The sequence below is a fragment of the Apostichopus japonicus genome, chromosome 8 (assembly GCF_037975245.1).
Source record: "Apostichopus japonicus isolate 1M-3 chromosome 8, ASM3797524v1, whole genome shotgun sequence".
Classification (NCBI taxonomy): Eukaryota; Metazoa; Echinodermata; class Holothuroidea; order Aspidochirotida; family Stichopodidae; genus Apostichopus; species Apostichopus japonicus.
In genome coordinates, this window is record NC_092568.1 from 2,014,129 (window position 1) to 2,028,992 (window position 14,864).

General features: G+C 36.3%; 1 protein-coding gene across 4 annotated transcripts in view; it reads left to right on the top strand.

Moving 5' to 3' along the window:
* Positions 1-14,864, top strand: part of LOC139972113 (calpain-9-like) — a 50,330-nt gene that overhangs the window by 26,377 nt on the left and 9,089 nt on the right. For 3 of the 4 annotated variants that reach the window (XM_071979048.1, XM_071979051.1, XM_071979052.1), the window contains exons 5-14: positions 149-401; positions 843-940; positions 1,797-1,874; positions 3,614-3,777; positions 5,279-5,475; positions 6,001-6,209; positions 6,448-6,490; positions 7,800-7,829; positions 12,371-12,454; positions 13,045-13,102. In XM_071979048.1, the coding sequence (XP_071835149.1) occupies positions 149-401; positions 843-940; positions 1,797-1,874; positions 3,614-3,777; positions 5,279-5,475; positions 6,001-6,209; positions 6,448-6,490; positions 7,800-7,829; positions 12,371-12,454; positions 13,045-13,102 (1,214 nt within the window). The remainder of the gene's footprint in view (positions 1-148; positions 402-842; positions 941-1,796; positions 1,875-3,613; positions 3,778-5,278; positions 5,476-6,000; positions 6,210-6,447; positions 6,491-7,799; positions 7,830-12,370; positions 12,455-13,044; positions 13,103-14,864) is intronic. The other variant, XM_071979049.1, reaches the window with a different exon arrangement.

A 14,864-nucleotide genomic window follows, 5' to 3' on the forward strand; every position in this document is an offset into this window, starting at 1 on the left:
TGAGATGTGAAAGTTCTGTGTGTGGATCTTGATCCAATATTCCCTCTTGTTTGTCATTTTCTTGATGTAAAGCAAGGCTCCATATATAATATCATGGGCCACCCTTACTGCTTGCTCAATTGATTCTCTCTCTATGATTTATTTGTAGGCTCCATGGCTCTTACGAGTCACTCAAGGGAGGAAACACCATTGAAGCCATGGAAGACTTCACCGGTGGTATCTCTGAGAGTTTCAATCTCCGAGACAAAACACCCAAGAACTTGTTCCGTGTTTTGCTGAAGGCTTACGAGCGCGATGCTCAGATCGGTAGCTCCATTGACCAGGCTGGCAGAGGCATGGAAGCTGTCACCAACTCTGGACTGGTAGTTGGACACGCCTACACCATGACGGACGTCAAGAAAGTAAATGCATACATCTGATTGGTCTACGTGACCTTCTGTTTGCTGTACTATTCACCTCTTTACTTCTTCTATTCATGAAAAGGTTCAGTCTGATTGTTAGTTTCAATGAAAGGTGAGACTGTGGGATAGGTCTACTTATGGGAGGGGATATATATTGTTTTCCCCTGCTGGCTTGACCCATGCATGAGCTGCATTGGTAAGTGGAGTAAGTGTCAACATTTCAAAATGTTGGGAGGGAGAAGTGGTAACTTGGAAATTTTAAATTCAGAAATTCAGAAGGAAAGGGCAAGAATAAGAAAAAACAAAATTATGAACCATTGTAGTATGTCAATCTTGAGAGAGAAATTGTGAGACAGGTATTTTCCCAGCCTCCACCTGCCTCTCACCCGGCTACCTCTCAAACTTTGACACACTTTCATCGTTTTTCTTCTGTCCGAATAGGTCAATGTCAGCACACAGTCTGGAAAGCAAAAAGTTCGCCTTATCCGACTGAGAAATCCATGGGGTCAGAAGGAGTGGAATGGTCGATGGAGTGACAAGTAAGTCATTGTTTGGGGTTGTTGTTTCAAAGTTGTTGAATACTTCCACTACTCAAGACCAATTAGTTAAATGTCCCCAAAGGAGTAACAACAACAACACAAACCATAACATCAACACATCATTCTTACTGTATATAGCCTAACACACACGTTAAGTCTTGTTGCACAACTATGTTATGTGTTACGGTATCTCTACTTGTTAATGTATGTTTGTATCTTATACCTCCTTGGAGGATACATAGAGAAAATAAACTGAAACTGAAACTGAGAAAAGAGGGACAGAGTAACAAAGGAATGCTACAGCGTTTAGTAAAGATGAGTCATATTAAGTAAAGCTTTAATATTTGACAGAGATTCAGCTTCTGTATCTTGAGGAGGCAGAAAGGCAGAAGAAGACTGAACATATTTTACTCCCAAATAAATTCACACAAATCACAAGTGCAACAGGTCTGTGAAAACTCAACAAAATATTCATTCTTAATAGTAAAAATAGCCAATAACCATCCTATAAAACAATAACAGCTTCACCCTTGATTCTTATGTATAAAGAAGGCTAGGCTACATATATTGGCTGCAACAGTGTGGTAGGTATTTTCCTCGGTATCAGTTTCCTCAAGGTATTCATGCAGCTGTTTATGATGTTGATGCTACAGAGTCATAATGGAGTTTCTCATCAATCAAGATTTCACAATGTGAGGGAAGTTATGCTGCAGCCTCTACTTACTCTTAGTGTTCAATATTTCAAAATATTATTAGTTTAAATGTTATGAAGTTTCTTTAACATTTCATAAAAATGTGGAAGCTTATACAACTGATTTGCTTTTCAATCAATACGATTTTTTCTTTTCTTTCATAGATCTAACGAGTGGAAGTACATCGACCAGAAGGAACGTGACGAACTTGGCTTGGTTCTCAGCGATGATGGCGAATTTTGGTGAGTCTGGATGTAGTAGTGATGATTAAAGGAATGACTAGTCTCAAAGAAATAGGAGATGATGGAAATAAGTCTGGTCGACATCAGTCCTTCTTCAAACTTTTTGCTAAAGCTTTTTTGTACTGCTTTCAGAAGACATGTTTTGGAAGAAAGTATTTATGTTGTGATACTTTAATTGGTTAACAACTTTAATACTGATCAACAACCTTTGGGTCAAGGTTTAACTGAATCCAAAGCTCTTCATTCAGGAGAATTGCCTCAGACCACAGAACATTCCTCTCTAATAGCTCACACATCTGTCTGGCTTGGCAGCATTGCTTACATTTTGTCATGTGTTCTGTCTACGTATGTATGTGTGATTCATTAGTGTTACCACAGTGAACATTTTTAGTTATACTTGTGCATACTGGCTAATAGTTCATGGTCCACAGTGATTCCTGAAATGTAAATTCATATGCCTAACACTACATAACCAAAAATGTGTCATTATTGTTTGTTTTTCCTTTGAGTCTTTTAATCCTTAACTTGTTTTGTTAATGTGGGTTGGGAATCATGTGGGCGGTTAGAGCTACAGACCACAGCATACCAGAAATACCTCTCTTCCATTCATAAATTTGATCAATGTAATTTAGATTTATGTGAGGTGACTGTTTTTTGTTGTTGACCCATTGGTGTCATTATGAAGTGTGAGAGTATTGATTAATTTTATTACCAGCATCGTCGCATTTTGAAAACATTTGTGCGTAGACAGGGCTTTGAGCTCTTAATATGTTTCTGTATATTGTCCCTCAGTATGCTAGAGAGACACCTATGCACATAGTAATATACACCTTCAGTCAGGGGGACAAGAATATAATATAATATTATATGTTTCTGTATATTGTCCCTCAGTATGCTAGAGAGACACCTATGCACAGAGTATTATACACCTTCAGTCAGGGAGGAAGCTTTCAAAATGTGGGGGGGGGGGGCACAACATCAGAGGGGCACTTTCTCATTCCACAACCACCACTCGTTATGCTATAAACTGATACACACGGACCATATCACTTAAATATATATGATGTGTTCATATGCTACCAATACTATTTATCGAGATTGTTTATTATCAAGAAACCGTTCTACAAAAAGATATGGAATGCCATTTTAAAAATAGCATATACAGTCTAAAAATAAGTAATTAAATTAAAATATTAAATTAACAAAGGCTTAAGATATCTTAAAGACAGTTCTTCATCAAATGGGGCACTTTTTATTTGCCAGTAGGGCACATTGCTATTTTGGAAAAAGTGGGGGAGGCACGTGCCCCCAGTGCCGCCCGGCTCCTACCCCCTTGCCTTCAGTTATGATATAATGCGTACATAATGTCTTCAATGGAAGGGAAATGGAACCCCCTGACATAGCTGCATTTATGTCTCGCATACATACTACCTTTTTCTCATCCTTTGTTATTCAAAGTACAGTACCATGTTCATTGTCTTGTTTTCCATATTTTCTTGACTAGTCGAGTCAGTAAACAATGCCCATGGATTTTTCTTTATCTACGTGGCAAAGAGGACTCACCTAGAAGAAGAACTTAGAAATGCACAGACAAAACATTAAGCAGCACCATCTGTGACAACAAACAAAATGCTGGATATTTTTAAAATATCAGTAGACAATTGTCACAGTGGTCAAGGTTGTGCGTTTGATGTTCAAAACAAATATCTCTCACAGTTGGCCTTTAATTTTATGTACAGGATGCAGTACGAAGACTTCATCCAAGAGTTCACTCGAGTGGACGTCTGCAACCTCTCGCCAGCGAGCATGCGAGGCACTCGTGGCAATAAGAAGTGGATTGAGAACATCCAGCAGGGTCGTTGGCAGAAGGGAGCGAGCGCCGGCGGCTGCAGAAACTTTCCCGGTTGGTTGCTACAAACATTTAAGAAAAGAAAAATAAAATTGATAAAGCAGGGAGAACAAACTCTGATCAGTGTACAAACTCTAGAGTTCTTTGGTTGCAGCAGGTTTAGGCTTGGGATGTATACTGAATCAATTTTGAGGGAAGCTGATTTTATCAGGTCGGCTGATCTTCGTGAGGTTTTCTTTCGTGTCAACAAGAATGTAAAGAATTGGAAGCAAATTGCATTATTAATCATTTGGTCTCTTCAGCTAATTATGGTTTATGATGATCATGTCTATTTAATGGTTGTTTAATGAACTTTAAAAGAAAGGTTACTATTAGATCACATGTAAATGATTTTTGGAATCAAATTAATTTATTAAGTACCTACTGATTCAGTCTGTCATTTGATGCAAAAAACCAAACCAGTGTCTCTTTTGATCTTTTTTGAATTCCTGTAAAAATTTGCTTGAAATTATCGCAACTAGCCCTTGTCATCCATGCAGAATTCTAGGACAAAAAAATCTTCAAAGTTAAAAAAAAAAAAAAAAATGAAGATTTGGGTGAAAGGAAGTTCTGTAAATTTTCAAAGAAAGTGGTATAATCATTGCAATGTCATGGCATTTTTTAGAGAATAGTTTATCAGACAAGGAGTGTTTTAAATGCATATTTGTCAGAATAAACTTTGTCAAGCTATGGATTTTTATCATTTGCCAGACAGTCTATTGACCTACAAAGATTAAGTACTGGTTCTTTAAACAGTGTCAAAGATTTTGGTCACTGAAAAACCTTGAAAGCATAAATATGTGGACACTTTTGTTTGCCATTCTCACTTCTGTGTCTAAATTTTCTGAATAAATTTGTTTGATATTTAAATTTGGTGCATCAGCAATTGTTTACACACAATTAAGCATGATTAAAAGAATAATGATTTAAAGAACAATGGTGCAGCACTTTTTTTGATTTTGTGTAAAATTCATACTTTTGTTGACTTTGGTTAAAAATCACGCTTTTGTCGATTTTGGTTAAAATTCACACTTTTGTCGATTTTGGTTAAAATTCTTCAATGGTAGACCAGTTAAGTTTCAAATAATAACAGAAGAGTTACCCTTGGCTGAGTAGTTAAGACAAAGAAGGAAGGAGATCTAGTTAATTTGCCTAGCAAAATGTCTATAAACAATTACTCTATGTATTAATTGTTCTTTTGTTAGAAATCATAGTATTAAGCACTTCTCAAACACATCAAGCTTTCTACTTTCTACTTATACACGAAATGAGAAACAGAAACACAGAAGAAATTCACAAAGTTGGTACTCATAATGCGGTAGAATAAACAACAAAAATAAGAAGTAAAACATCACAGTACCTCAAGCAGTGATTTTGCCAAAGAAATGGAAAAAAGTTTGGTTATAGTCATTGCTGTTTCCTTGCACAGTTGAGCCTTTTCTTGCTTTGCGACTTAAAAATCTCCTTGGAGTTTCTCAACGTAAGTCTTTTTTTCTTCTTCATATACCTCTGTTAGATACATTCTGGATCAACCCTCAGTTTGCTCTGGGTCTAGAGGAGGAGGATGACCCAGAAGATGATGACGAGGAAGAAGATGATCCCAACATCCCCAAGACTGGAGGAACCTTTATGGTAGCACTCATGCAGAAGAACCGCAGAAAGCAACGTAAAATGGGCATCGACAACTTGACCATAGGTTTCGCCATTTACGAGGTTTGTTTGGCACGGAAAGTGCGCATTTGGTTTTTACTTGTTACGAATCGAAGAAGAAGAAGAAATGGAGAGTAAGAGAAAAATTGAGAGTGCAGATATATATTTTCAAAATCTTGATTTTTCTGTTATAATCTGCTTGTAGGCTTATCACCGGAGTGGGAGATTCTTGGAATGCTTGATTATTTGTCAATGTCCTCTACATTTCTAAATTTCGTCAAAATGAAATATTATGGTAGCAATATGTCTTTTTGCTCTGTGGATAAAGAGAAACAAAAACATGTTCAGCCCAACCACCATGGTAACATAATTATTCAATCTGCTGTTGCCAGATGAAATTTCATCCAAAAATGAGAAACATTCATATTTTGCACCGTACAAAAAAACCAAGGCAAGGTGGGCTTTGAGCTAAGGATGTTGAAAACAGAGGAATACACCTGCCAGAGGAATAAACCTGTTAATGACATCATCTCCATCAGCAATGTGAATCTCTCATCATGCTGGTCCTTGCTGTTGAAAATTTTTCAGTTCAAAGATCAAGTCGGCCAACTGGAGAAAAACTATTTCCTCTACAATGCCTCCAAGGCTCGTTCTCACACCTTTGTCAACACCCGTGAGATAAGCGGTCGGTACAAGCTACCGGTGGGCAGGTACTGTGTGGTCCCATCCACCTTTGAGCCTAACCAAGAGGGTGACTTCTTGCTCCGAATTTACAGTCTCAAGCAGTCCTCAGCTGGGTAAGAGAAGTTTTTCTTACATTTTCAACGATTTTACTGAAATGTTTTTTGTTCCCCCCGGAGGGAGGAGGGAAAGGGAAGGATTTTGAGGGGTGAAGGGGAGCATTCATCCTCTCCCAGTCGCTTGGTATTGTTGGACAAAACTTTGATGTATATATCTGTCATAAGAATAGTTGTAACTTATTCTTGATGACACAGAATCACATGTTGTTCTTCTTCTTCTTGTCCATTTAAACAGACAACTTGACGAGCAAACTGGTACCGTGGACTTGCCCAGAGAGGTAACGTATAATCCTGTTTTGTTCATTTATCATTTCCTTTACCAAGCTTCTTCAACTTTCACACATATTTTTTCTAAGAGAACGAATTAAAAAAGACGAACAATTGTCGGAAACTTATGTCGACCATTCATCCATATTATTATGGCTTTACCAAAGAGAAAATGAAAAAAAAAAAGTACAAAGAAAGAAATGTTCTTGGTAATTTGTACTGTGGAATTTGCAACAATGCAAATTCCCTGCTGTGTTATTTTGTCTTTCCCATTGTCATACATAATTCTCCAAAAGAACAATTGAATTCAAAGATGAACAAGTGCATGAAATGTATGTGGCCAATTGTTAATCATCTGCTTTAACACCCAAAGATGTTTCACTTCCCTGGATGCCGCGGTCTTGACCAAAGAGGTCAGACTTATCAAGAAAAAAAAGAAAAAATTACTGTTGTTCTTCTGTCATTACCTATTCAAACCTTTTTTTTTCAATTTTTTTTTTCCTTCAAGGAGACAGTTTGGAAAAGTTGTACAATTGCATGAAATTCTCGAATTTATGTGGCTGTTTGATTTACTCTGGCTTTTATATATATAGACAAAAAATGGAGAAAAGTTTTTGCTTCGCTTTATGTGATATCTCATAGCATCCGAAGCTGTTATATGATTACTATTTGTGGTCATTTTTGTCATCACAAGCAAGAAAAAAAAAAGGTTCAGTAAATAGTAAATGTCTGTATTGCTTTTTTGGATGAAAGCATGGGGGTGCAGGCTTCTACTGTGTGTGTCCTGTATGATGTAGCTAAAAACATAGATGTGTTTAAAGATATGTATGGTAGACTCTTATTTCAGTCAGTTAGTCTTCTGATGCTAAAATAAGACAGTATTTGGAAAATTTGTTATTAGTTAGTTTTAGGTAGAGAATGAAGGGAGTGAAGTTATTCTATTTTCTCACTCACAAATAAAAAGTAAAAAAAAAATGAAATGTGATTGTTAGGATCCTGTAACAACAATGTTAGAATGTGTGTCAAAAATGGGGGATTATCAATCAAATTCCAGCCTTTTTAATTCGATTATGTGAAAAAAGTGTTTTGTTTTGGATTTGAAAACAGAAATGATGAATGTGTTTGGTAACAGTGGTACTAAAACATAATAAGCATTCCTTGTCAGATGTAAGAGAAATTGAATATATTTTGCTACGGTTTAGAGTTTGTCCGAGTGTATCACGTCCTTGCACTATTCATGTTTCTCCCTTTTTCATTTTCTCGTTATCCTAATAAACCATTGTTTTCTCTCTCCTCTTTGTCTAATCACCATTGTTTTAGATGCCAGCTGATGCAGCTGCACCTCAAAAAGTATGATATGTAAAGAAAAAAATATGGATATGCATAAAGCATGGTGCATTAATAATTAACCTGTCTTATTTAACTTTCATATAAGTGCTGGCATGCTGGGTTTCTTGTTTTTCATATTTGGTGCTCTGGTGCATAGACAAGCATTAATCCCAATTAATAATATTAATAAATTATATTAATAGTGCCGATGACCTACTTTGTCCAAGTACATAAATAGTAAGGAAGAAGTCACGGATCACAGGATGCTAAAGTTGCTAAGAAGTACTTCCTGAATTATTTAGTCTTTGATCTAGTCCTTCAAATGTCTGCTGAGTATTGAATCCCTTAAGCTTTTGAAGAGTGTTGGGGATACAGAAACAACCCCCTTATTCTCATGAAGAAGTCGGTTGAGGGCAGGGGACAGATTTCATGACTACTTTGGTTGAGCTATTTAGAATGAATTTTTTTGGTACATCTTGTACAAGAATTTTGGCTCAAGATGTTATGAAAGAAGGGGAGTGACAATTCTTCTGCGTAAAAACTTCACTCTTCTGTAAGTCCTCCACTCTCAACGAAATGATATAACCAGACACATTTAAGTAAATTTATAGAAGCCCAAAAAAGTGAACAACATCTGAAAGAAGAATTGATTGATAATCAGGACATTACATTAGAATTAAACTTTTACAGCCTCCCTTAAGAAATCTATTCTTCAAAGACTATAATTATATTTGTTCAGTTGAGTTACCAGTGTTACCGTCACCTTCAAGACTTAACATTGAAAACTTTGTCTTTAAACTGTCCCTTATTGTTAAGTTGCTTGCTTCTTGTTTTAGAAAAACAAGCCAACACACTCCACCATCTAATGAGATTTTTAAATGAGAAATGTGGATGAGATCTTCCAGTGTTAAAATCATAATAATAATAATACTTATTTATATAGTGCATTATACTGGCGGTATCAATGTGCTTTTACAAGAAACAAAAATACAGCAAATAAAGAACAAAATTTAAAGAAACAGAAAGGATCTGGCTAAAAAAAAAAGAAATTGGCTAATAGCCATGATTTTTTTGTGATCTTGGTTTATAACTTCTCTTCTTACGGTTTTTACTGGAATTCCGGTTTATACTTGAATTCAAGTAGAGCCGATAGCCTTCAAATATGGCCGCCAAACCTCAAATACAACACAATATTAGCTTTTTGGAGAATGGAGATAATATATGTCAGAATATTTACAGTATAAACACCTATGAATAATTTACTGCTTCACAGAAAACTTTATTTTTGCTCTTAAATGTTCAAAAATAAGTTTTGGTTTATAATCTGATGTATTTCAATAATCTTATGAAATGGTTTTGGTTTTTTGGTTTTTGCTTTTAGTGCTGAGCATTTAGTGAAATGTGCGGGGACTGCAGTATTAATCAAGGGGGCTTATTAGATTTGAAGATTTACAATGTTTAGTCGGACTGGTATGTCTCCAAATTGGTGTTGGCGTCAACAACCCCTCCCCATCCCTCCCCCAAAAAAGTAAAAGGAAAGCAAAACATTTTGTTCAAAAATTTAAAGGAAAGATGTCAAAAAATTTGACAGTGGAAAGTAATTTCTGATTTTCTGAATTTTAAGTGATATAAGCATGCCATACCGACTCACACATCTGAGACAATTATATTTCTTTTATCATCCTGTGATTGGACAGTGAACGCTTGGTTAACGGAACAAGCTGAACGACTCTACAATGCAAACCGACAATTTTTTTTAACTTAGTTTGGCGCTGGGGTCTTACATTTATTTCTACTTTAGTGTTTGTTTGAACTTTTATAGCAACGAAGCATCATTAAAAGTAATATTACTCAACCCATATTTTCTTATTTGACATATGAACATTTTTTGCATGTTTCTATATTATATGCTTTACCTAAATGCAGCAGGCTTCTACTACCAGCAACTTAATTTCTTCCCCCCCCCCCCCACCCACTCGGTTACAACTTACTCCATCTCGAGTTACCCATTCTGCTCCATCTCTCTCCCCCACCTGTATTGCTTTCCTGGATTTGGTTACAGGAGGCTGCCATGTTGGGTAGTCAACAGGGCTTTATTGTTTAATTTTGTTGTTGGTTTTGGAGCAGAAGCAGTTTGTTCCATAATTTATGCGTGGATTGGAATTAACCCCAGTATGTTATAATAGAAGTCTATACATCTGTCCAGTTGTCAACTTTCAAAATCCTGTAGAGAAGTAGTGAAGAATTTCGCCCAGTCACATTACAGAACAGATTAGCCGACAAAGTCAAAGTTAACATGATCAAATAGCATTTTACCTGCTTTAGTATTTGGTCACAGTATTTTACACTAGAGCGGATCAGGTGTGCTGCAGTGGATCTTTCTGAGATTTTGCTGTTTTCTAAAAGAAAGGAAATAAATACTTTGCTTTGTACAGAGAACTCAGAAAGAAAGTGTGACCAAAAGCTCAATGTTTAGGTAAATTTGGAATTAAGGAATGTTAGCGAGCGAGATTTAGAAAACCATTTCAGCATGTCATAATTGGAGTTATGATAGGAGTAACACCCAAAAGCGACATTGTGAAAATATTCTGCCAAAATAGGAGAAATGAAATACTTATTTTATCACCTTGGTTTCCTTTTACAAAATTTAGTTAATTTTACATTATTTGCATACTTGAGCTGTAACCCTATTTTTTTAAGTGCTTTTTGAATAACATTTTGCTTCTGTAATTAACCAGTTTGCTCTGGGTTGTGGTAGTTGATCATATGTTTACTTGCTTTTTTTGCCTTGGCGATGGGAGGTCAATATTACTTTTAATTCTTTTATTTTAATTATTTTGGTATACAGAGGTAGCCAGGGATTAGCAGGTCCACCTCCAAGGTGGTTTGTTCTATTATGGCATTTTGCCACCTTGCTTCTCTTTTGATTGACTTTAAATGGATTGTAACGTTACACTTCAGTTGTGAATGGGTCTGGGCTGGCATTGAAGAATGCTATGCCATTAGATTGACCTTGATTAAGTTTATAGTGATATATGAAAGGTTGTTATTGGAATAGGATGTTATAAATGTTCACACAGTTAGCACAGATACCACATAGATATAATTCTTGACCATGCAGCAAATCTGCCCTCTCCAATTCCCTTGTACAATGTGAATGCTTAGCGAATGTTATTGTTAAGGGCATAGTGACGTCCACATTCCTCCCCCTCCCATCCCCTCCCCCATAATATTGCATTATGAAGATTAAAGTTTACCAAAACTAAGGGTAAACATGTATTTTCAGATTGTGTTGACATAACTACTTCATTTGAGTCTTACTGGGACCATGTGTGGAAAGATAGTAAAGTTGTCTTCAATAGTGCACATGATACATGTTTATGATATTATGAACCACCCCCACCCCCTCTCCCACCTCTCTCCCTTCCCTTTCAGAAATGATTTCTTAACTGAGAAATGGTCTGCTCTTGAATCATATTATGTAATATGCAATACCAAGTCAGTATGTGGAAGGCATGTTGATTGCATTTTGATACGGTCATATGAAATTCACTCTATTTCTTCCAAACCCAAAACTTATGTAGATTGATATATCTGCATAAAATTGTTTGTATGTCTGTGTGTTTGTTTGTCTGGTCCGAATTCTTCAGACCTATTATTCGACTTGACAAAGCATCCTCTCCAGTCAATGATTCTTGATGAAGAAATACGATATACAAAGGTTTCAAAACCACATGAGGAATAAACACATAACTATTTGCTAGAAATGCATCCACCTAGAGCATGTTACTCCATATAATTCACTTTTATCACTTCTACAAATATTAAAAGGAACGGTTTATTCTGTCAACCATGTTTGCATGAAGTCACCCACTCATAAGTTCATTTGGTCCATTCTTCCTCATCTATAACCGACACTCTTAAGTAGTTGAGGTGGGATGGGATATGAGAGGGGAAGGATGGAGGTGGGGGGTGGGGTGGGAGGGGGGTCAAAGGGAATAGAGGTGAAATATTGTGTATAATAGGAAATTTCACATCGGTTGGTAGAATTACATTTCAGTTTTGCATGTCTATGATTTGACTGCATGGATAGATCACAATATATATATATCAGTGACCTCACAATGAGCCTTAGCCTTATTCCTGTAGCAAGGTTACTTAGGTGATTAGTCATGAATATGCAACATTAGTGGAATGCACTTGCACCACATTGGTTGAGAAATCAGACATATAAAGTATCATAACCACTCTCGTCGTCATCCTCTTACAAAACCACCATTTTTAGAATTTGTGACAGAAAACATGACTTTCGTTTACATTCTCATCGGTGAAGAGTTTCAAACTTCAACTTTTTCGAGTTAGTTTGAATGTCAACGTCGGGTTTAGTTTTAAGAGCCACTCTTGATTCCAAGTGTCGTCAAGAAAAATGTCTACGTTGGAGTGACCAGGAACATTTTCTTCTATCATCTGTCTTTTTGAGAAAAATATCCATTATTTGAGAATCCATGATTTTGTTCCATAAATCTTTATTAAAGAATTGTTTTATATCATCATTTGTATAGCCTGAACCAACTCCCCAGCAGTCCGCTGCCATCGATTCTCAGAACAAACGATTTGAGGAATTCTTCAAGAAACTAACCGGCGATGTAAGTTTGTAGGGATGTTTCACATGACTTTTTGGTATTTTTTTTTTAATTGATTTTTTCAATTGATTATTTTTAATTGATTTTTAATTAACTTTTTGGTATTATTTTTTTTAACTGATTTTAATCAATTGCAGTTTATGCTTTAAAATATGTCTAACTTTTCAGCCATGTTTCATGCATATCTTATAGCTTGTTTAAAGTTCAATTTATACAGGTTGAATTTCTCTCCACACTGGCTGAAGATGTATTGTAGTTGTACTTAATATTTTTTCTCTCGACTTTGATTGTACGCCTGGCAACATATATATTATTTTCTATTCCAGTACCAGTTTAATATTTTTCATGATAATTAGAATTCTGCGTTGTCATTTCGTACAGTGCGTTTAATGTTCCTCAGTGATATACCGCCCTCTGTTTTGGAGATTGATGTTTTGAAACATGCTAGGTAAAGACTGTCGTTAAATCTTTGTTTGACAGAAAAACAATATCAGCTCTGGGTTTTCTGAAAATATTTATTGTTATAGCTGTAGGAAGAAACCAGTTTATATTTATTTATATCTTTATATTTTTGTTTTTTGTTTTGTTTCTAGGACATGGAAGTAGATGCTTGGGAATTACAGGAAGTCCTCAATGCTGCCATGAAGAAAGGTAAGCAATTTAACCTGGATTGCGCAAAACTTAAATGGACAGGTTAATTATCTAGCCTCAGCTGGGCTGGACTCAGGTGGGTGAGACTCAGGTGGACCAGACTCAGATGGGCCAACCTCGGCTGGGCTAGGCTCAGGTGGACAATAATCTGTTGGTCCAGATTCAGATGGGCCAGACTAAGTTGGGCTATACTTAGGTGGACCAGACTCAGGTGGACCAGACTCAGATGGGCCAGACTCAGCTGGACCATACTCTGTTGGTCCAGATTCAGATGGGCTAGACTCAGCTGAACTAGACTCAGGTGGACCAGATTCAGGTTGATCAGACTCAGGTGGACCATACTCTGTTTGTCTAGATTCAGATGGGCCAGACTCAGCTGGGCTAGACTCAGGTGGACCAGATTCAGGTGGACCAGACTCTGTTGGTCTAGATTCAGATGGGCCATAATCAGCTGGGCTATACTCAGGTGGACCATATTCTGTTAGTCTTGATTCCGATGGGCCAGATTCAGATGGGCTCAAAGCAACTGGGCCAGAGTAAATTGCTCGTGATAATCAAAGTTTGTTATCACTTGTCACCCTCTCTGCTGTCACTTTCTCATTCACTTTTACACATTTATCTAAAGACTGTACATCACATTTCACTCATTCTCTACCTTTAAAGATAATCACTGTCATATATTTATCACATAGACATATTCACATCATCAGTGGACATACAGTACACTTTGTCATCCTCTATGCTGCCTCTTTTCTGTCACTTTTATATAGTAACATAAGAAATGTACATCACCTTTGAGTATTCTCTGCCATTATAGATAGTCAATGGCACATATTAATCACATGGATCCATCACATTCATATCATCAGTGAATATAAAGTACACTTTACACACTGATTGGTTTAAATGGAGCCTGTTTCACATAGTTATTGTGTTATAATCATGTACATAGTATTTAAGGAAGTGTGTTACACTTGACATACTCCCTGATTTAAAGAGAGTCACAGTTACTTTTCATATCAGTGAATATAGATGACACTGTCCACACATTCTGCTTTAAAGGGAATCTGTTTCATGCAGTTTCTATGCTAAGCATGTTCATAACGTTAAAGGAAGTGTGTGACACTTTCAACACTGCATGGTTTATGTAACGTTGATATTAGATTATTGATAGGCTTCTAGGTAAGCTTTTGGACAAATCTTCCACAATCCCCATCCCTCACCATCCTACTCTTTTTTCTTATGGAAATTCACAGAAGCGATATAACATATTTTTGGATTTCATATTACCAGTTGCCTAGCATGTCTGTCTTCTATCTTTCGTTAACATTTAAAATATCCGTTGGAAAAGTTAACATTCAGCAATGTCAAACATGTTCATGGTTATATTAATTAATTTGTAACTAATTGTCAACATTATATAATGTGTTGAACCTGCTTGCCATGACCAACACATTTGCAAATCATTCAAAATGTTGGATTTTCCCCCACAGTTCTTTTGTGGCAGAGATAGATTTGTCAATATTTATAATTGGAACCCAAACCACGAACGAAATACCAGTAATAAACTGAAGCCAAAACTTGTGAACCATGCGACGTTGATGATAAGTCACACTTTCAGTAACTGGTAAAATATTTTTCAATTTAATTAATAGTTTACTCCCTCAGCATGACTCAACATCAGGAGAACAAAAAGAAAGCTTTTCATGATCATTTTAATTTCAATAACAATATTTGATTGAATCTCCAAATGAGGGTTTTG